At 39.5% G+C, this 22,804-nt stretch overlaps 1 protein-coding gene across 2 annotated transcripts in view; it reads right to left on the reverse strand.

Moving 5' to 3' along the window:
- The window catches only part of KIF5A (kinesin family member 5A), a 125,530-nt gene that overhangs the window by 59,356 nt on the left and 43,370 nt on the right, over positions 1 to 22,804 (reverse strand). For both annotated transcript variants that reach the window (XM_075199366.1, XM_075199365.1), the window contains exons 2-6: positions 10,345 to 10,432; positions 9,695 to 9,768; positions 8,966 to 9,070; positions 8,004 to 8,052; positions 4,176 to 4,231 (exon numbers count right to left, since the gene is read on the reverse strand). In XM_075199366.1, coding sequence (XP_075055467.1) covers positions 4,176 to 4,231; positions 8,004 to 8,052; positions 8,966 to 9,070; positions 9,695 to 9,768; positions 10,345 to 10,432 — 372 coding nt within the window. The remainder of the gene's footprint in view (positions 1 to 4,175; positions 4,232 to 8,003; positions 8,053 to 8,965; positions 9,071 to 9,694; positions 9,769 to 10,344; positions 10,433 to 22,804) is intronic.

The raw sequence follows: 22,804 nt of genomic DNA on the forward strand, positions 1-22,804 counted from the left end.
ATAAGGGAGGATGTTCCTAGGTGGGCAAGATCCTTACCCCTGCTTATTTGAGCTTTACATAAGCTACATATGGCCATACATTGGTTGTCTGGATTTGGATAAAAATAACTCCAGACCGAAGAGGTGCATTTTTTGGTCTTCTGACCAGGCATGACGATGGGCTTTTTCATCCCATGGACATCAGCTGTTTTCCCCCCTGGTGCCTCATTTACAATAACCACATCACCATCCTCATCATCAAGTTCCTCCACAGCGCCAGCTACATCATCAATAGCCTCCTCCCGAGCCACCTCTTCCCGTACAGTGATGGGAAGGTCAGGCTTGACAACCACCAACATCCTCTGACTCGCCTTGTGGATTTGTGATAATTTCTCTGTAGAAGGCAGAGTTGTTTGCTGTTTTGTTGCTGACAGCATAACTCTCTTCAATTTTTTGTAGGGGGGGGGGGGAGGAGGAGGAGGGCTAAGATCCGTGGGTGAAGCTGAACCACTAGTCATGAACACGGGCCAGGGCCTAAGCCGTTCCTTGCCACTCCGTGTCGTAAATGGCATATTGGCAACTTTACGTTTCTCCTCAGATGATTTTAAGTTTCTCTTTTTGCTACTTTTTCTTAACTCGGGCTTTTTGGATTTTATATGCCCGGTACTACGAGATTGGGCATCGGGCTTGGAAGACGACGTTGATGGCATTTCATCGTCTATGTCATGACTAGTGGCAGCAGCTTCAGCATTAGGAGGAAGTGGGTCTTGATCTTTCCCTACTTTATCCTCCAAATTTTTGGTCTCCATTATATGTAGCACAAGATACTGCAGAATGTGTGAACTTGGTAATATTGCAGTACCAATGGACTTATACTGCTGTATTGGTTTTGCAAATTTGGTTATAATTATTATATATATTTTTTTTTTTTAATTTTTTATTTTTTTTTAGTTTTTTTTTATTTTTTAAAAACTTGGGAATAATGGGGAAATAACTATGCCCTTAGAAGCACAGAGCACAGGACACAGCACCACTGGACTGAACAGGACACGGCACAGGACCCAGCAGCACTACGGAACTCAGCAGGACAGAGCACAGGACACAGCACCACTGGACTGATACTGCAGAATGTGTAAACTTTGTAATATTGCAGTACCACTGGACTTTTACTGCTGAATGTGTGAACTTGGTAATATTGCAGTACCAATGGGCTTATACTGCAGGATTGGTTGTGCAAATTTTGTGGTAATTAAAAAAAATTAAAGTAGTTTTTGGTATTTTTTTAAAAAACTTTTTTTTATTTTTTTAAACACAGGGGAATATTGGGGAAATAACTATGCCCTTAGAAGCACAGAGCACAGGACACAGCACCACTGGACTGAACAGGACACAGCACAGGACCCAGCAGCACCACTGACCTCAGAAGGACAGAGCACAGCACACAGCACCACTGGACTGATACTGCAGAACACAGCACAGCACAGCACAGCACAGCACAGCACAGCACAGAACTAAACAGCACAGCACAGAACTAAACAGCACAGCACGAGATCTACCAGGACAGAGGACCACCTAACACACCCTCCCTCTACCCTGATCAATGCCCGAGTGAAGATGGCGGCGACTAGCGGGGAATTTATAGGATCCGAGTATCGCGAGATCCGACAACGGGATTATGAGTCAGAGCCTCAGTTTCAGATTTAAATTTGGCGCCAATACCCGGATCTGTCTCGGATCCGACTCGGATCCGCAACGTTCGGGTGGGCTCGGATTTCATAAATCCGAGTGCGCTCATCCCTAGTATATATACACATATGTATGTATACACATATACTACTATACATCTATATATATATATATATATATATATATATAGATATATATATATATATATAAAATGGAGCAAATGCTTCCTGTCATGTACGTTTCATTTATGTACTCTGATTTATAGTTCCATTACATACTCAATATGGTAAAGATTATTCCAACTGCTTTTACTTCAGAAAATGCTGTGAGACAAATTAAGCATGAGATTAAGCATTAAAAGCTCTTTATTTAATAAACATAAAGAATAAGCAGGCAAATGTGCAGTAGCCCATACTAAGAGCATTATAGCCAGAGCAGTGCAGCTCCTGAAAAGAAAACTGTGCTTTAATCTAGTTGTATAGTGACTTAGCAAGTCAGACAACCAGGATTTGCCAAATAATACTGATGATAGGAATAATGTACTTATATGTACCTCATACTTGCCAACTCTCCCGGAATGGCCGGGAGACTCCCGCATTTTGCGAGAGTCTCACGGACTCCCGGGAGAGTGTGGCAATCTCCCGGATCTGCCCACTTCACTAGGAAGTGCCCCACTTCCTAGTGAAGTGGGCAGAATTAGGTCCCAAACGCCACGATTCTAGATGAATAGCGGTGTTTGGCCCCGCCCCCCGCTGTCAAATGACGTGTTTGCATCATTAAGTCACGGGGTCCAAAATGACGCACATTTTGGCCGCCCCCCATCACGCCCCCCTCCCCAGGCAGGCTCCCGGAAACCAACTCTCTAAAGTTGGTAAGTATGATGTACCTGTGCCACATTGCTATGAATGCACTTACTATGCTGTAGAGTTGGGCATTGTTGAGGGATAGAGCAGATGTCAACAGTGGCTTCAGCTTTAAGATATGGTTAAGGTGACCAAGGGGATGATTTATTATTATTTTGATGGTGGTAGGGCACTTATTTTTGCTTCATCCTATATAGGAAATGGTGGAACCAAAAGCCCAAATCCTTGCTTTCCGTTCTACTGCGCATGCACGAGCTGGAGGAGGATCACTCAGTTGCCCTGAGTATATTTTCTTGTCCCCATTTCTCTGTTTGGCTAGTAATGGGGGTATGATGCCCTCTGCACTCAATAATTATGTGATAAATTATCAAATATCTAGTCCAGGAATATAGCTATATAAGTATATTACTTTTACAAAGCACTCATGCAAAGTATTCTCCAATAAGTACATTTCTTTTATCAAAGCCACGCAAGTCAGGTATATATTTTTCCCTATACTGCACTTTGTGCTCAAAATTAATTTTACTTATTAATTTTATATTTTTATATTAAAAAATGCATGCCTTGATATGCCACGTCATTGTGGGTGTGACTTAATAAACTGATGTGGCCCCAGACTTATTTTCAGTATCTAGTATTTAAAGCTGCACTCCCACCTAGTAAAATGGAATAGTGCAGGGGCTCCACCCACTCCCACCCAGAGCTCCAGGACCTGCTCCATGAATCTGTTCCCCTTGCAGACCCATCCTAAAACATGGGGATGGGCAGGTAGGGATTTAGTGGATGACCAATCACATGAGATTGCAGTTTGTGTAGTTCCTTCCGCTCATAACCCCCTCTGCCACCATTTTAAAGTGGTGAGTGGAATTCATTTGCCATTTCTGTATTATAGAACCAGCGTAGCCCCAAGAACTAAGGCTGTATGCAGTAGCCAAGTGGCTGGAGGGACCACCTTTTACTGGGTAGTAGTGCAGCTATAAAACACAGCTATAAGTGCCAGAGCCCTAAATATACCTCAGCCCATAGCAACCAATTAGCTTATATATACCTAGTGCAATGAAGACAATGAGAGCAAGTGCCTGATTGGTTGTTTTGGATTTCTGCACATTTACATTTAGTAAATAACCCCTACATTCAAGTTACAGTTCTTTGAAATCCATATAAAGTATAGAATTTTTTATGAACTGGAATAAAGTTATGTCATAGGCATACCTCCCAATAATCCTGATTTTCTGAAGTAAAAATGTATGTTGCCTAACAGAAAGGAGGTGTGGTTTGGTGGGGAATGGGTGTTGAATGGGTGTTGAATGGGTCATTACCTAATTTGTCACAACTTTCCAAACAGGAATGTTCTGAAACATAGGGACAGCTTGATTGTATGTTTTTAAAACACGTGAGCCTCACACATAGGCACATTGGAAGAAAAAGAAGATAGAGGGATTTGTTCATGCCTTTGTTTTCACATTTGTAAATCTGCCAGGATAGTCTTAGAATATGGGATATATGGGAAAAAAAATCACTGGATCTGGTTCTTTTTCTGATCCATTATTTACCAGCTTTAAATCTATTTTTGCAGCCTAGGTAATATTAGATATGGACCCATAAAACAAAACCACAGAAAAAAACAAGTTTAATGTCTGCTCTCACCTTGACATATGGAACGCGGTTCTTGTCTTCATGTACAGAGAGGTTTGTTTTAGATACTGGAAAGGAAAACAAATGAATTGATTTTTAAAAAACATTATACTTAAAATCAATAGCGCAATATAATTTACCCAGGTTATTTTTCTTTTCATCTATAAAACATGTAAGACAGATTTGCTAGGGACCACCTTATACTAGGTGGTAGTGCAGCTATAAAACACAGCTATAAGTGCCAGAGCCCTAAATATACCTCAGCCCATAGCAACCAATTAGCTTATATATACCTAGTGTAATGAAAACAATGAGAGCAAGTGCCTGATTGGTTGTTTTGGATTTCTGCACATTTACATTTAGTAAATAACCCCTACATTCAAGTTACAGTTCTTTGAAATCCATATAAAGTATATATTTTTTTATGAACTGGAATAAAGTTATGTAATAGGCATACCTTTGCTAGATAATAAAGATGTACTTACATTTTTATAGGGGATTTGCATCTTAAGGGGGCCGATTCAGTCACATACTCAAAATCGCACCCCAATTATTGTCTGCCCATTGGACCTTGTGCATGAATGCATAGCAAAAGGGGACTAACCAAAGATGGCTCAGACCTATGTTCCCTTTGCGAACTACGAGACGAGCTCACACACAAGCCAGAGAGCACACAGCACATTCTCAGATGCAGTGACAGATTTAGGGGTGTATTTATTATAGGGAGAAAAGCGACCAGGCGAAGCATAGGGAATCCTATTTACCGTGGCCAGTGTGATGCTCTCCTATCGCTATTTCAAGATGGCGATAGTTGGGGGTAAGTCGAAGAATTTCCAAGCTTCCAGTTCCACTGCACAGCAAGCAGATCCACATATGCACCTTAGGCTTCTAGATTGGCCTGGCTAAGCAGTAAGATCAGCCTAACGCTGCTGGTCAGTATCACCGGGGAGCTGAGCTGATGTATTGGTGAATAGCAGCAAAGAAGATTTTCTATCATTGCAATATGTGGTGATAGAAAATCTTTCATATCCCCATCTAATAATAAATAAATAGACCCATTAGTGCTTCCACCCTTTTTGCTGTTGCACCAACAGAGTAAAATTATTTATAAACTGTTAAAAAATAATCTGATATGCTGTACAGCAGTTACATACAACACAACTTTAGGGTGTTCCAAATTAAGAGAGCGTGCGCCTCTAGGGGGAGGAGTCACGGTACACACGGTTGTGTCCATGTAATTTCCAAAGTGCTAGGCCCCCCAGCCCCATTCCCCTCCCCTAAAAACACCCCTACAATGTAGTCCCCTCAAACTGGGACTGAACCACCTATATCAGGACAGTTGGGCGGTATGTATTTGCAGAGTGACAATATCAATGACAAGCAGGCGCGGGCTGGGAGAGGCCGCATTTGATGTCATCGGTCGCGGGTACAAATGTGTAATATTGCATCCGGGGGGCGGCCGGCCTACCCCCCAGCCCTAATAGCGGCCTGACTGAGCTCCCCGGGGGGGGGCGCTGCCCCTGATGACAAGACAACAGCAGTAATGCCGGGAGGTTCTTAAACAGACTTCTAGTTAATGAAAATAAATAAGAACAACTTCTCCTTTCACCCTATTTAAGGCACTGTAAGAGACATTTATAAAGGCATACAAAGTACATGTGTAATGCATCTTCTTATGTACAAAGGCTGCCACAATGACCGGATGACCCCTGACTACTGACACCTACTGATCACTGGTACAAAAATAAACCTAATCCCTTTGCAGGGAAACCCACTAATCAGGGAATATGCTGGTAAATGCAACTATTACACCTCTTGAATCTAATTTAAATAGCTCTGTCCTCAAAATAAAATCTTACTTTTTCATGTGGGTGCAAATCAAAAGTGCAGAGCATCAAATAACATACATCATTTTAACACCCAGTATGGTGCACATCATGCACTGCATACATAGCACGTTATGTGTGTTAGCAATCACATCCCCACAGCCTCAAGCAGGTGACAAATCAAAGTCTATAATGAAAGCTCTGATTTCGTCATCCTAAAGTATAATAAACTGATAATAGCTTATTTACATAAAGATTAACATGCTTCGTAATAAATAACACTGCAATGAATATGTATGATTAGATCATTTGCCAGTCTAGCAGCACAGTTATCCTAAACCTAATATACTGTGATACTGTGAGTCTGTTCCTTGAGGCTACACAGGCTGAAAAGCAGTTCATTCATTTTCTTATTTTCTTTTATAGGTAAAAACGTTGACTGTAGGAATGAGGAAAATTGACACATCTAAATTTAACTGAAACGGGGATTAACTGTGCAAAAATATCTATGTTTAGATTTTAATTACAATGATAGAAAAACATCTCCAGCGTATTCCTCCTTCAACACCAATGTCTTTACAAAGTTTGAGCTTTAAGTATAATTATACCAATAAACTGAAGCTTTAGTTTTGGGTGGAATATCCCATAAAATCTCAGGTCACATGATCCAACGGGTCCTCCAATGTTCTACATGTACCCACTGCTGCTTCGCTCCCAGTATGGCAGTATAATATTAGTGTGAGGAGCGTCCCTCGATGTCTGCCGCATTCTCCTCATTGGCAGCAATATGGTCGGGTCAGCAGGAGCATGCAAGACCAAGCTCAGCAGTATCAGGCATGTAATGTGGTCGGGGATGGCCTATTAATTAATGGTGAGGTTGTCTAGTCATTTAATGCTGGGTGGGGGTTACCAACTATATTAAGTGGTGGGGTGGTAGTGGGGGCTTTTTACTTGGCGGTCCAGGCTATTTAATAGTGGGGTCAGAGTGGGACCTTTAATTTAATACTCGGGTGGTTTGGGAGCTATTAACTGAATGTGGGCTGAGTTAAGGGAGAAGGAAGGCTATTTATTAATATGAATACTAATTATTTAATATAGGTGCTGTTTTGGGGGAAAGTGGTTTATTTATTAAATGTGAATAGTCTAATTTAACGTCAGGGCTGTTTGGGGGTGGGAGTAGGGGCTTATTTATAGCATTGGACTGGATGGGGGAAATAGGCCTATTAATAAAATGTGAACGCTATTAATGTAATGTTAAGGCTGTTGCAGGTAGGGAGGCCTAATTATTAAATGTGGGTGCTATTGATTTAATGTTGTAGCTGGTTGGAGAAGAGAGGCCTAGTGTTCACTTATAGCGAGGCTTTCTATCTTTTTTCTTAACAGGGACCCAACATTCCAGGATCCAGACAACCAGAAACTGAGCTTAAGACACCAGCAGCAGCAGGTAGTAAAAGATGCAAGAACAGGTAGGCGAGACCAGCACAGGTCTGCCAACTCTCCTGAGTTTCGTGGGGCAGTTCCGATTTTGGGTGACTATACTGCTCAGACAGGACTTTCTCCCAAATGCAGAGACAGTCCGGGGGAATGTCCGCTTATGAAGAGGGAGCTGCGTAACCTATCTATTTGTCTAAAATGATAGCCATACCCTTGCACACTGGTCATGCCCATGTCACACAATGTAAATACTTAGGGAAATAATGTTTTGGGATCCAGTTTTACCCCTTAACTAATTAATGATATTTCACTAACCTGCATTTTAGCATCAAAGAGGACACTGATTTACAAAACTCTTTGCTATTGGTGATTTAAAACTACATCAAAGTTCCCACCTTGGGACAGTCCCAAGATCTGAAGATTTGTCTCTGGATATTCTTATCCTGGAAATGTTCCTATTTGTCAATATTGATCAGTTGTACAGTATAATTTCCCTTATAAGCCAAGCTGCCATTAAATTTGAGAGCCCTAGGACACCTCGCTCTTATTTTGCTCCACCCTCTAGCTATTGTTTACTTACCATCTAGCAGGTCTCTTATTTTATCCAAGTAAATCTCAAAGTAGGAAACCTGGAAAAACAGATACCAACAAGGTGCATTGTTTTGGCTGCGACTGTATAAAAATTCATAATTAACTCTCTACATTACTTATCCTCAGAGTGTAAATATTGTAATTTGTTTATAAACTAAGCGGGCCTGATTCATTCAGGAAAGTAAGGCAAAAAAATGTTTTCTCCTGGACAAAACCATGTTACAATGCAAGGGGTGCAAATTAGTTTATTATTTTGCACATAAACTAAATACTGGCTGTTTTTTTCATGTAGCACACAAATACTTGATAGCTTATTTGTACACTGAAATTTAAAATTGATCTAGGACATGCCCTACCCCGACTATAAATCTGTCCTCACATTTTAAATTTACCTCTCCCTCCAATGCAACATGGTTTTGCCAAGGTGCAAAGTTAGTAATTTTTGTTTTGTTTTACTCTGCTTAATGAATCAGGTCTAGCATGTTTATATTCTACCTTCTTGTTTACCATTTTTTTGAGTCTAGGATTAAATTTAATATACCTATATATATATATATATATAGTCTGTCATTGATCCCAATCACCAATTACATAAACCTAATTTCCAGTATTAATTAACATTTACAGTAATATTTTTATTTAGCTTATAGCTGTTTAGTTCAACTAACTAACATGATGTCCAAATAATCACATCCCAGTTACAAAATCATTGCAGAATATATATTTTTTTATACTTATATTACAAACAGGGGTAAGGTGCTAGTTGTTACCTTCCTATGCTTTTGTATTTTTGTAAATTTCTCTGAGAGCTCCTCACCTACTGAATGCAACTAGTTGTTATATAGGACCTGGTACGTTCATCAGCATTAGCATCCTGTTCACCTACCCATATAAAAGTTGGACCATACCATACGTAAGAGTTTATCTTGAACATGTAAGCTGGTAATATACCTTGATATGGAATTCCAGGTTTTCATCCATGGAATAGATGTGGTTGAATATGTCCCTGGCGATTCTGGGTATAATTCCCATCAGATGTGGATCATGGAGCTTACCCTGGAAAAAAGTGACAAATTACAGTTTGTACCCTATGGCTGAGGCTAGGGACGTATCCTTCGATACTCACAACCAAGACATGACAGCTTCCCTCTAGAGCATCAACATATATACAAACCACATGGCAAGCTTCAAACATTTATATTGAAGTGCATGTGAAAACAGATGGTAGAAATGATTATACATGAGGGACAGCAAGAGTAATCACCGTGAGGTCCTCCACGTGGCTGGTGCAGACGTAGGTCTTATGAAAGTATCTGCAGTTTTCTACCTTATTTGTACTGCAGAGTAATACACAGATTTCATGGTCATGAAATATGCACCTTCACCAATTGGCATTTGTCGATGGCATTGCTTGCCAACATTATCTAGGAATTGTGTTCTCTAGCAACTAACTGCACAAATCAAGACTATCTGAAGCTCTTCTTTCCCCAAAACTGTGCATTCATCTCAAGTCATTTCAGCAGATGAAGCTGAAGAATCAGGGGGCAGAATATGATTAGCGTCTTACTTTTCATCCCTTGATAAATGTAGCACTTTGCTACCGACAGGCTGTGACATACTTTGTAATGGTTTGCATTTTAGGAAGAGTGAGAAAACAACATATTTTGAGCACAGACTTGCCTCCATGGTGTGGGTCTTCCCAGAGGCTGTTTGCCCGTAAGCAAAGATGGTCCCGTTATACCCAGCCAGAACATCTACAGGGAACAGGGATCTTAGTATTGAGTAGTACAAATGACACAATTAACAATAACAAGTTATGTTGCATTGAACATGTTTACACTAGACAAGGACCACTTAAGTCAACAGCTAGCCCCCTTTTCTGCTTTATTTTATCTCTTGTCATATAAAAATGAAATGGGTTGTCCACACTCAGAATAATTACATTTATTAGCATGTACACAAGTACAACGTTTACTAAATATATTCTGCTTTTATGCCATATATTTATATCATCAGACAGGGTTACCTATTCTCATTGCCCTGCGGTATGGTCCAATGCAGAAGACACAGCTAGAGTTTTATTGTATCAGAGGGCGGATAAAAAGAAATAACTGCTTGATGAACATATAGGGCAGAAAACTACAGGAATTTGGATACAAAAAGCAATGATTTTATTATAAGCTGCAAGAGGGCATGTATAATGTAATAAATTAAATATTTAATGTCCCATATATTTAAGCATTAGCCACCAGTTTGAAAAATGTATTTATGGAGCAAGCAAACTTTTCCATAAAAAGGTTGATCTCATGATCATATATAATAAATATTACCTTTAACAATTTGCATGGCGCATGCATGGTAGACTTGTTCCTGCGTCGTATTTGGAGGAAACACACGGTCAAATACATAGGGTTTTCCCTAAGATAAAAAAAAAATATTGCGTTAAAAAAAGAAATATCACACGATATCAGTTAAGTATATTTCAGATTACATGGGCAGATAATGAAATCTGCATGGTCTCCTTTTTATATCTAGTACTTTGTAAACTATTGTACTATTAGGCTGTTACAAATTAACAGTAAAATATAGAAAGCTGTAACATGGATATGCAGTATTGTGAAGTCACCAATCAAGCAGCAGGTTAGTATAACTGGAAAAAAAAGGTATCACCAAAATCTAACTTTGTATATTATTACTCCTCTGGACAAAAATGAATAACTATTGCCATATGGTAATCCCCAAGTATAGAACAATAAGAGGTTTATTTACTAAACTGTGGGTTTGAAAGAGTGAAGATGTTGCCTATAGCAACCATTATTGGTTGCTATAGGCAACAAATAATAGGCAATCAGATTCTTGTTCTCATTTATTTAGTACATTCTACAAAATGACAGCTAGAATCTGACTGGTTTCTATAGGCAACATCTCCACTTAGTAAATATACTTCTTAGTCTTTAATCCAATGCTTTTCAACATTTTATATGACCAAAGAGTGACAATTACTGTAGCATTTGTGACAAATACACAAACATTTCCATGTTTTCACACTCATAAGCACTGTGGTAGACTTTCAAATAAATGATGATAAAGACTTAGAACCCACCTTACAGTAAACAGCTAAAAACACCACACAGAACTAAAGCAACACTAAATATAAAATGTACATGTAATTAAATTATATTGAAAGATGACTGGTGTCAGAAAGAAAATGACAAAAACACAAATTGATCCAATATAACTATTCACCAATGTACATATAAAGGTTCCCATGTTATAACAGAAATGTATCATTTTGACATTGCATATAACCTTGCAAGATATTGTTTTCTGCTATCTGACATAGTTAAATAGAACGCTTTTTGTTCTACAATATAGCTACAAACCTAATATGGAAACTAAAGAATGATTCCTCTCATTATCAAAGCTATCTCAATTCTGTTTAATTGTGTTTCAGTTTTCCACTTTAAAAACCCCCCTCCTTCATATAACATCCATCACTTTATAGCAAATAAGAATGTCGCCCCAGGAATCTCCCCCACTCCCATTACCTGAAAGTCGGCTCGTAATGCGGCTCATGGTAATTGAGCAGACGACTTACCCCTGTAATAGAGCGCCACTAAATTCTATTGAAGAGCCGTGGATGGTTTGTAGAATATGTGATTTCCCTGCGGTGGGACACCCTATTTGCTATAATGGGAGCATGTAAAATTAAGGAGGGCTGGTCTAAATGTGGACAAGCTCTTTAAACATTTACACATATACCTATATGTTATCAGGAAAGGTTTCTGTTTTGTTGTTATGAATGTAAAGCAACTTAAGTCTAGGTTTAGTGGCCCTGTAATAAACACTTTGGTACTTATGATTAGTTGCTCTATCTGGACATCTCTATAGCTATTAGTGCGACTCCTGAGCGTCCCATAAACAAGGCATATGAAGATACACTTTGTGAAAGAGATGGGAACTGTTGCATTTTTCATTCAAGAACCCTTTTTATCATGGATTAATCGTGGTTAAACTGTATGACTTTTTAATATTAATTATTACAATCGAAGTTCAAAGTTGTAAGTCTGTTAATTACCAGTATGAACAATTACCTAGAATATGAAGAAGTGCTTTTCCCCAATGACATGAGATCTAACAAATGTTAATTAGTCTCTTTTTGAAGTTCCTGAATATTGTGTGGATTTATTCAGCACAATTGGTCCCATTGCTGCCAACATTTGTTAACAAGGTCCAGGGATTCTATAAAAACTACGGCTCTATGAAAATTACTTCTAGTATATAGAGCACTACAACCCTACCATGATATCAATATCAATATGTGGCCAAAGTAAGGCAGGCTATTTTTCCATTTAACCCTGTAGGTGTCCCACTATGGGTACATGACTAAATGTGTCTGCAGTGACAAGGTGTGACCAAAAATATTCAGCCCTGTGTGTTGAGGTCTCTGAATGGCTGAAGGGTTATGTTGGTTGATGTAAGCATGTAGGTTATGGCCAGTGCAGGAAGGGTGTATTCCCCACAGGCAAATACCTGGATTAGGAGCAGAGGCACCAAGAGGGGGGTGGGTGGGGCCCTGGCCTGCCTCTGTAGTGTGAGGGACCACCAATCTGGTCTGGCTGCCCCCTTCAGTGGCTATGGAAAGGCCCCCAAGAATTTCCCTGAAATTTCTCTTGGCAGCCCTGATTAGGAGTTAGTGAGAGTTCAAACTGATGGATCTATAAGAGGTTTCCTCTGGATTTATTTTTCTTGGCTGCCATGAGGATGGAGAATACTGATTTTTTTATGTCATGAGCTAAACCTTTCTAATCATACTTTTATTCTTCTATGTGAGCTATTCTTCTATTTAACATCTATAAGAATAACATTATTTTGTTCCCCCTAAATTTGTGCACACATTTTGCAATCTTTTCCTGGAGGTGAAGACACCATACAGGGACATGTGGGAAACCTTAATCCCCCCCCCCCACCCCCCCGATAGTTTATATTGTCTGTTAAATACTTTCCGCTCAGTCAAGAGGGAACATGTGGTCCTGTATGTACAGAAGAGCAGTACAGGCCTATATAAAGCACTGTGATTCTGACCTGTTAATTAGATCACAGGAACTTGCCATGGTCCTCATTTGGGCCTACTGACTAAAGTATTGCAATGTGTAACAATTGCTTTCATGAATCGGTAGCCATTTATAAATAAATCATTGACGTTCCACCAGTAGATTTACTTACAAAGACCACATTATTTTATTAAGAAACATGCTTATTCTAAGAGCTTATTAAATGAAATGGTGCTAAAAGGAACCAATCAAAAATTAGCTTTCATTTGTCTAATGCAGTTTAGAAACGTAAAATATATTTCTGATTGGTTGCTATGGATCGCATCACATTTTTGCACATAACATTCTAGTAGTTAAGCCTTTTAATGTTTATTGTTTAGTTAACATGTAACCACTACTATTACATTAAGTAATACCTTCTTAATGACTGTTATTACTGCATATAAAAAGCTTTGGTTGACCTATTTCTATGTTATCAGATTTGTAAGATTGCAGAGCTTGCCCACGCAATCTTCTCCTTATCCAAACATCCATAATCTTTTCCTCAGAGCAACTGGGCCAGGATAACTTGGAACAACGATGGGAGAAATAGCAGGAAGAGGACCATATAGTGCCCTGTGCAATCACAAAAGCAGGATAAGCACACTTGCAATTAGGGATGTGCACCGGCCACTTTTGGTGTCTCGTGTTTTGTGTTTTGGATTCGGATTTGCTTGAGGTTTTGGGTTTGGATTTGTTTCGCAAAACACCTGACGAAAGGTTTTGGTTCGGATTTATTTTGAAAAAAACATAAAAAGTGTTAAAATCAAGTTTTTTTTGTTTATTTTCACTCCTACGCTATTATTAACCTCAATAACATTCAATAACAATCATTTCCACTAATTCCCAGTCTATTCTGCAGAATCAGTGAACTTTGTAATATTGCAGTACCAATGGACTTATACTGCAGGATTGTTTTTGGATATTTTTTTTTAATTTCTTTTTTTTATAATTATTTTTTTTTTTTTTTTTTTATAACTTTTTTTAAAATTTTTCGTGCTGTGCTGTGTTCTGCTCAGTCCAGTGGTGCTGTGTCCTGTGGTCTGTCCTTCTGAGTTCAATGGTGCTGCTGGGTCCTGTGCTGTGTCCTTCTAAGGGCATTGTTATTTCCCCAGCACAGCACAGCACGAGATATAGCAGGACAGAGGACCACCTAACACAACCTCCCTCTACCCTGATCAATGCCCGAGTGAAGATGGCGGCGGCTAGCGGGGAATTTATAGGATCCGAGTATCGCAAGATCCGACAGCGGGATTATGACTCAGAGCCTCGGTTTCAGTTTTGCAATTGGCGGGAATACCCGGATCTGTCTCGGATCCGGCTCGGATCGGCAACGTTCGGGTGGGCTCGGATTTCAGATATCCGAGCCCGCTCATCTCTATTGCAATTAGTACAATTTTTTTTCTTAGTCATGTATGTAAGTGAATTGTGTGCATAGTTTCCGCAGCGTAGTCTAAGAAGCTGCATACTGCAATAGATGCTTTTCTCTGATTATCTCGGTGGCAAAAATAACGACACATTTTCTGGGGGAAATATTTTATACCATTACATCACAAATGGACAAGGGCTGCTCTGCACCTCTCACATCCACTACATATGTCCTAATGGTAAATGGCCATGGAAAACAGATACAAATTCAAAGCTGTGTCCTCCATCAGATGTGCGCACCAGACAATAATATTTACCCCAAATGTAATGGCTGTGTAAAAGTAATTATGTAATAAATGTTATAACACCCTGTGACTCAGAGCACACTTATAGATAAGGAAGTTGATAACATAAAGCAGTCAACAGAAAACAATAGCAACAGTGACATTAGTGGGCTAAAACAAAATACTATGGCTTCTCAAATCAAACGTATTATTATTATTTTCATTTATTAATAAAGCGCTAATCATATCATGCAACACTGTACAGAGAATATGTAGTCCCACATCAGTGCCTGCCCCATTGGAACTTCCAGTCTAACACACACACACACATGCATACATACATACATACATACATACATACATACATACATACATACATACATACACACACACTATGGTCTATTTCGTTATAAACCAATTAACCTTCCAATGTGTTTGTGGAATGTGGAAGGAAATCGGAGCAACCGAAGGAAACCCCTGCAAACACCGGGAGAACATTCAAACTCCACACAGATAAGGCTCTGGGGGTGATTAAGACTGACAGGCCAGGGGATAAATGTATCAAAGTGCGATTTTTTCCCCCAGCTATTTTAGATTGCTGCAAATCGCTCGAGATTGCCGCCGATTTTATGTGCAAAGTCACCATATGTATTGACCTGTTATGTTGAGATTCCAAAATCTAATCTCCTATCCCGCCACCTGTTTAGTCTAACTCGTGGCAAACTTACCCGAGATCAGTGTGAAAATCGCCAGGATCAACACGCTGCTTTGGATAGGCGAGATTCGCAAACACTTCAGCTTTCCACTGCTGGCCAATGTTAACATGAGGCACAATATAAGTTTTAATTATGAAGGTAATAATGATTTATTGCTTAGAGGGTCAAAGATTATTATTAATTATCTTACGGGGGCCAAATTATCTTGTGCCCATGTGCATGCTATCACTTATAGTGCCACAAGTATGTACTTTAAATGGTGTCCGCATCTGGAAATATTAAGCGTTGCCACATTAGAAAAAAAAATATTACTGCCCCACTGGTAATGAAATAATATGCCACCATAATAAAATAAAAGAAAAAAAGAAGCCTTACTTATAATCATTAATGAAATTTGGCCCACTAATTTATTCATAAAATAATTTGGCCGCTGTAAGAAAATTAATAATAAGAACCAGAATGCCCCATTAATATAGGTTAATATATGCTTACCCTTACTATATTGTAAACTATCCATCACCTGCTCAATATTTGATGTTTCATATATACAGTGCTTTACTGAAATATAATAATTTAAGTATTTATCCCTCTTGGTCAAAACTCCAGTCTTTTTGGATAAGTCTCAAGTGACTTTGAACACTAAAATGAAGCAATATTTGAACATTCCGTCTTGCAATATTGCTCATGCTGGGCCAGGTTACCTGAAGACCAGGACTAGACTGCATTTTCAAGGTCCGATTTCTTACGGGATTATAGTCAATAACCTGAATCGCTTGAGTATATCTATTTTTATTTAACTGACTCCAGCCTACCTCATACCGTGTGTATTGTTTAATTTGCACCATGGATACAGCTCAGCATTCAGGCAACAAGGGTCCACTTTAGTCTATTTAGATTACAGGGACCTCTGGTCCATCTCTACAGTATCTTCCAGGTGGTGTTCTGCAAACTGTTTGCAGGCCATCCTATAGGTTATGGCTGAGCCAGGACTCCTTCTTGTGACCCTCCTGTAAAGATTATTTTGTGGAATGCCCAGGAAATTGTTGACCCAGTGTTAGCAGTCGCGGCGGCCGCGGGCACCGCCGCGACTCTCACCTATTTCCTGCAGGCGTCCCGGTCGTCGCTATGGCAACCGGGACGTCACGTTGCCAGGGCAACGGTCGGACGCTAATTACAGGGGCGCTGCGTCCCGGCAGCTGGGAACAGCCGGGCGCATGCGCAGAAGCGCCCACAAGCCTGTGGGCTGATTAATATGGCAAGATTGAGCCTGCCCATGTGATTTCAGAGCTAGGCTCTGATTGGCCACTACTGGTATTTAAGGCAGTGAGGTCTGCAGCCTCACTGCCGGTTATAGCGTCTGTCCTCAGTCCTGCTGCCTGCTTGTGCTATCCATTTTGGTTCCTGCTACCTTGGATTTGACTACCCGTGTTTTGACCCCTGCTTGTTATTGGACCTGTGACCCTTCTCTTCTGACCTTGACCTTTTGCCTGGAATTCGGATTTTGCTTTTCTGCCTGTGAGTTTGACCCTTCGCTTGCCCTTGGATATTGCATCTGTGCCTGTGACCTTTTGACCTAGGATTCTTCTTATACTACAGTCCACCAATCACTCCACTTCTGGGAACTCCTTTAAGTCAGTATACGTTACTCGACCCTTGGTCGGCCCGCAGCCCAGTCTGTCCCCACCACTAGGGGCTCCAGCGAACACCTGGCCTTCAGAGTAGTTCCCGAGTTTCACTGTACTGACTTGGGAGTTCCTAACACCCAGACATATAATCTGTCACTGCAGCCACTGACTGCTCTGTCCTGTAAGTTTGGAGGGGGGCGGCCGTATGTCTCTGGTTTCATACGTCTTCCACCCCTGTACTCCAAGGGATGCTCAGTGCCTCTGTATTAAGAAATGGTGCTAGGGGTATGAATACAATTCTGATTTTTTATTTCTTTTAGTTTGTGGAAGGGTTTTGTACAATATATTCTGATTTGACATGGTACTCAATACTTTGTGTATTAGTACCAAACAATCATACTTCAAGCTACTTTGAATTCAGAATCTGAAGTAACAAAATGTGAAAAAAGTGCTGGGGACTGAATACTTTTTCAAGATAATTCATAAGTGTATATTATATGTAATGTCTGGACTATTTTTAGACAAACTATGAAATATGAAAGACATATTGCATGAATAACTAGGCTGGTCAATTGGTATCCACAATATCACCCCCCTATTTACGTACTCCTGAACTCACTTTATTACGCAACCAATGTCCTAGGCCTAGGAAATAGGCACCATGTTCTCCAGAGTAGCTGCCTGTCACTTTCTAACAATATTATACTGGGTTTACACATACAGTGGGTACAGCGACTACCAGTTTTCATGTAATAGCCTTTTTTTTCACATAATATGCTTATTTCACACTTAATACAGTCCCGCCATATAGGTTACCAAGGCACATTCTTCCTGCAACATATATATATCAAAATAAATATTAACCAATTTCCTAGTATAAAAAATAACTTATATACCCAAGGAAAATAATAAGTATTCTGTTTTTCTAATATTCTATAAGGTAGATATTTTTATCTTCAGGTCTTGCTTCATCCTGTTACTACAACATGGCAGAAACACAACTGCCATTCTGCTTGGCACCATACACACTGTTGTATTATGTGCAGCTATAGTCGCACTCACTCAGCATGCTAACCAGCCCTAGTAATATCACTGCACAGAGACAGCCTCCTCCTGCTGATGTACCTGACATCTTGCGGGATCTCTGTGATTGAAACCAATCTGCATTTCAATTTAGAACAAGAAAGAAGAACAGTAGCTGTAAGAACAAAGATCTCAGCTGCCCTGAATTACACTGGAAACTGTTAAATATTTCACAGAATATGGAGTGTTCTGTTGGGGAATGGAATTAGCATATTGCTGCTTACACTTCCTCAGGGGTACGCTTCTATATTTCTCATCCTTGTTCACATCAAGGGCTTGAGGCTACGGCTGACTGTGGAAGAGAAATCAGCACTGGGAGCTGTCCAGGATCTGAAATCTGTTTTCACTTTCCACAGGGACTCGGATCATTCCTGACAGAATATTAGGGTCAGCAACTACTTTATATAAAGTGCAAATTCTCTTTGTGAAGGCACGCACATACGTTTGTCCTAATGCACCCATTGGTGCAGGTAGGTGCATGGAATTGTTGGCCAAGAAAGTGACATGTGCAGGGTTGGGGGCAAAGGTTTACGTTGGCTGGTGAGAGGAGCTGGGTAGATCAGGGATATTTCTTGTAAAGTACACCTGTCATTGTATGGAAGTGGAAGAACAAGAACTATTTCAGTGATCTAGTGAAGGTGAGGAAGGTACATTTAGAGTTTCCGTTTTCCATGTTTGACCAGTATGGACATAGCCTTTATCTTGCCATAAACGGTCTTGAATTCTCTGGATGGTCAGAGGTGCTGAAATCCTCCTCGCCCTTATAATTTATATAAGATGCATTTTTGCACTTTTCAGTTGTACTTTAGCAGGAAAGCATAAGCAAGTGATTTAATAAAAACATTTCAATACATTTCACTGTACTATATAGAGCTTTGACATTGTTAGTGACTATTCAACGTCATCTCTCTATTATAGTTCACTTAATTTTATTTTTGCTGATATTTGCACAAGGCACTCCCTCCCTTCCTACCCCATCCCTTCTTTCTCTCTCCCTATCTTCTATGTCTGTTCCCATCTCTTAATTAAGACTGAAATGTTTGTGAAAATTGACAGACTGATAAAGTTATTTTTCCTGTTTGATATTCATTTATTGTTGATGATTGTTTTTCTTTATTATTCAACCCTCCTGGTTTTTCATTTCTATTGTTTGTTTATGTCAATTCAAAATTAAACAAATTATAAAAGCCTTTAAACACACAAAGTCATAAACGATCTGGATGTCCCCTCTCATATTTCATTGAAGGTGTAAATCAAGCTAAACCAAGGGGTATAAATATTTAAGTGAATAAATGGGATGGTCCTAAAGTGGCTGTAGTTAGAAGTGGGGTTTCCAAAATGCACACTTTCTATCCGCAAACTGTAAAGTTAGTTGCAGGCTGATTTTCCAGCAGCAGTTATAAGAACTGTAAAGTGGGAGGCACCAACATAAACACTAGATGGGTCACATAAAGAATAATTGGGGGTCTGCATTAATTGCATTTCGTAAATTACGCATATTAACAAGGTCTATTGCTGCATATTGTTTTTTCCAGTATACTGCATCGAAGTCAATTCTTCACCTTTAACTACTTTTCTCATTAACATTTTTTCCTGCTGAGGCATTATCCATTACTTTGTTTGGTAACTACTGCCATTAAATTCAATGAAGAAAGATGTGTCATTGAAGTCAATGGAACAATGCTCAATGTAGAATGGAATTTCTAGTCAGGTTATTTATTGTTTAATCTTTTTTCCTCTGGCCCATGATTTTTTAATGCTTGCTAGTCTCTCCTCATTTTCACTGTCCACGGGTTTACACTTGGTTTACTGTATGGAGAACAGGTTTTACACTAATGGGGAAGTCAAAAGGTCACTTCGTGCAGAACTCTACTTACAATTTTAACAATTTCAATTAATTTAGCAGAAAATAATTCTATTGCTTTTGAAAAAGGTGAAATTAGGAAGGTAGTTTTAGGTGCAGCGAAAAATACATTTATGAAAATTCTTTTTAATCTTGGTATTATTACACTTTATTTATATAGCACCAATATACAGTATTACACAACACTTTAATATGTTTTCATTATTTACATCAGTCCCTGCCCAGTGGAGCTGGCGTCTACCACACAATCAGACTAACATTAATACCTCTGTATGTTTATGTAGTGTTGGAGGAAAGATGGGCCCTTGGAGGACTCCCAGGCAGACACTAGCAATCACCTACCAGAATGCTTTTGGAATGATGGAGCAAATCCATGCAAACACGGGAAGAACATACTGGGCCTGAGTCATTAAGGAAAGTAAGGCAAAAAAAAGGAATAAATGTTCTCCGGAACAAACCATGTTACAAAGCAAGGGGTGCAAATTAGTTTATTATTTTGCACATATGTTAAATACTGGCTATTTATTTCATGTAGCACACAAATACTTGCTAGCTTTAATTTTACACTGAAATTTTAAGTTGATCTAGAACATGCCCAACCCAAACTATAATTCTGGCCCCACATTTAACATTTACCTCCCCCTCCAATGCAACATGGTTTTGCCCAGGTGCACAGTTACTCCTTTTTTATGCTTTGATTTCCTTAATGACGTAGGACCACAAACTCCACCCAGATAGTGCCCAGGTCAGTATATAACCCATGGACCCAGCACTGTGAGAAAGCAATACTAACCACTGTGTCACTGAAGTCTTGTGATAGAGATGAAGTGTAAGGTTACCCTAAAGAGGTCCAACAGAAGTTCATAGATCTCATTGCTAGAGTGAGTACATAAAAGCCTCCAATGTGTCTGCACTGTACATTGTTTACTGATTGTATACAGTATTATAGAAACATTTGTTACAGCTAGCTGTTAAATGAATTTGTAATCAATGCAGGAGCCAGAAGCCCCAACTCAGCCTATGATATAAAAGCTCTAGCAATCAATATAAATGCAAATCACCACACAGAGCAAGCTGCTCCCATCTGCTTTGAATGGTTTTCCATGTCATGTGAGCATATCTCAGCTCTCATTCCCCTCCCTGAACACTGCAGATTACACATGACCAGCCCATGGCAGTCACGGCACACCCCATGGACTAGGCACAGTCTATTGAACCTGGACCAGTCCTCTGCTCTGATAAATACTATTTCAGGATCCTAATCCTGTTTCAGTTTCCTACATGACAGTGATACTTGTTAAACATTAATGTTTTAAACAGAAGTATATAAATTGCATTCTTCGCATGGGCAGTTACACTTCATCGGTTACTAGTTTCATAATTGCCATCAACTGTTGTCTTGGCAACTGAATCCCAACTGAGAAGGTTAATAGGCTAATGCAACCAGCAAGTGATATAAAGGTCTCCCAATTTCCATCCTATCTGCTGCTCAGTCCACTGGGGTATTCTACTTAATTCCAGCTGTTTTGTCTAGCAGATTCACTACACAACAAGAGCTTGTATTAGCTACTATACCCACTATATATATATATATATATATATATATATATATATATATACATATATATATATTGTGTGGGCACCTCTGAGATTCTGGTAAAAACAAATATTGCACGGAAGCAAGTATATTCTTATCAAGCATACATCTCATTTTATAGCAACAATAGATAAAGGTAGTGACCTAATAGTACAATTTAAAATTCACAATGTTTTAGCACACTTTCCCACAGCACTTACAAATCTAATTAGGATGCACATATGTACGAGATATATATATATATATATATATATATATATATATATATATATATATATATATATATATATATATATATATAATATATGTATAATGAATTTACATGTCATCTGACAGTTCATCTGCAAATCCCAGCCAGCATAGATGAAGTTGTGTGCTGATTTATAAGTGATCTATGCAGCGTTGGATATTCATGGCAGTTTAAATATTCTAGGATGACCAAATTAGGTGATCCCACAGTATATTTAGGGACAGTTAGTTTTCTTAGCTTCATAATCCTGAAATATCCTGTAAGAGTTATTAAAATACTGCATAGAAAGATGTAAACAGTGGAAGCTTTTTGAGCTGCTGTCTCTGAGGCAATGACTAGACTGAACTAAAAGTGAGATGTGAAGGATGATGGGTGGATTTAATAAGAGCACTTCTCATGACTGGATTAAAAATTGATGAAGTAGTTGTTTAGTAATATAACATTACCAACTATATATACATTTATGTCTGCACACTATTTACAAGTACAATGTTATGTTTAATGTAATTTCTCACAAAATGAGAGAACAACCTCTCAGCTTTTCTCACCTCTATGCCATACTTACCTACTTTCTTCAGCTCCCTTCCGGGAGCCAGCCAGTGGAGGGGGGCGTGAAGGGGCGGGGTGGCCGAAATCGCGTCATTTCGGCCCCGCCCCCTGTGACGTCATGACGCAAATTGCGTCATTTGACAGCGGGGGCGGGGCCAAACGCCGCGATTCACCGGGAATCGCGGCGTTTGGGATCTAATTCTGCCCACTTCACTAGGAAGTGGGGCACTTCCTAGTGAAGTGGGCAGAATTCGGGAGATTGCCACACTCGCCCGGGAGTCCGGGAGACTCTCACAAAATGCGGGAGTCTCCCGGACATTCCGGGAGAGTTGGCAAGTATGCTCTATGCTGACTACTTGTG

The sequence above is a fragment of the Mixophyes fleayi genome, chromosome 2 (genome assembly GCF_038048845.1).
Source record: "Mixophyes fleayi isolate aMixFle1 chromosome 2, aMixFle1.hap1, whole genome shotgun sequence".
Classification (NCBI taxonomy): Eukaryota; Metazoa; Chordata; class Amphibia; order Anura; family Limnodynastidae; genus Mixophyes; species Mixophyes fleayi.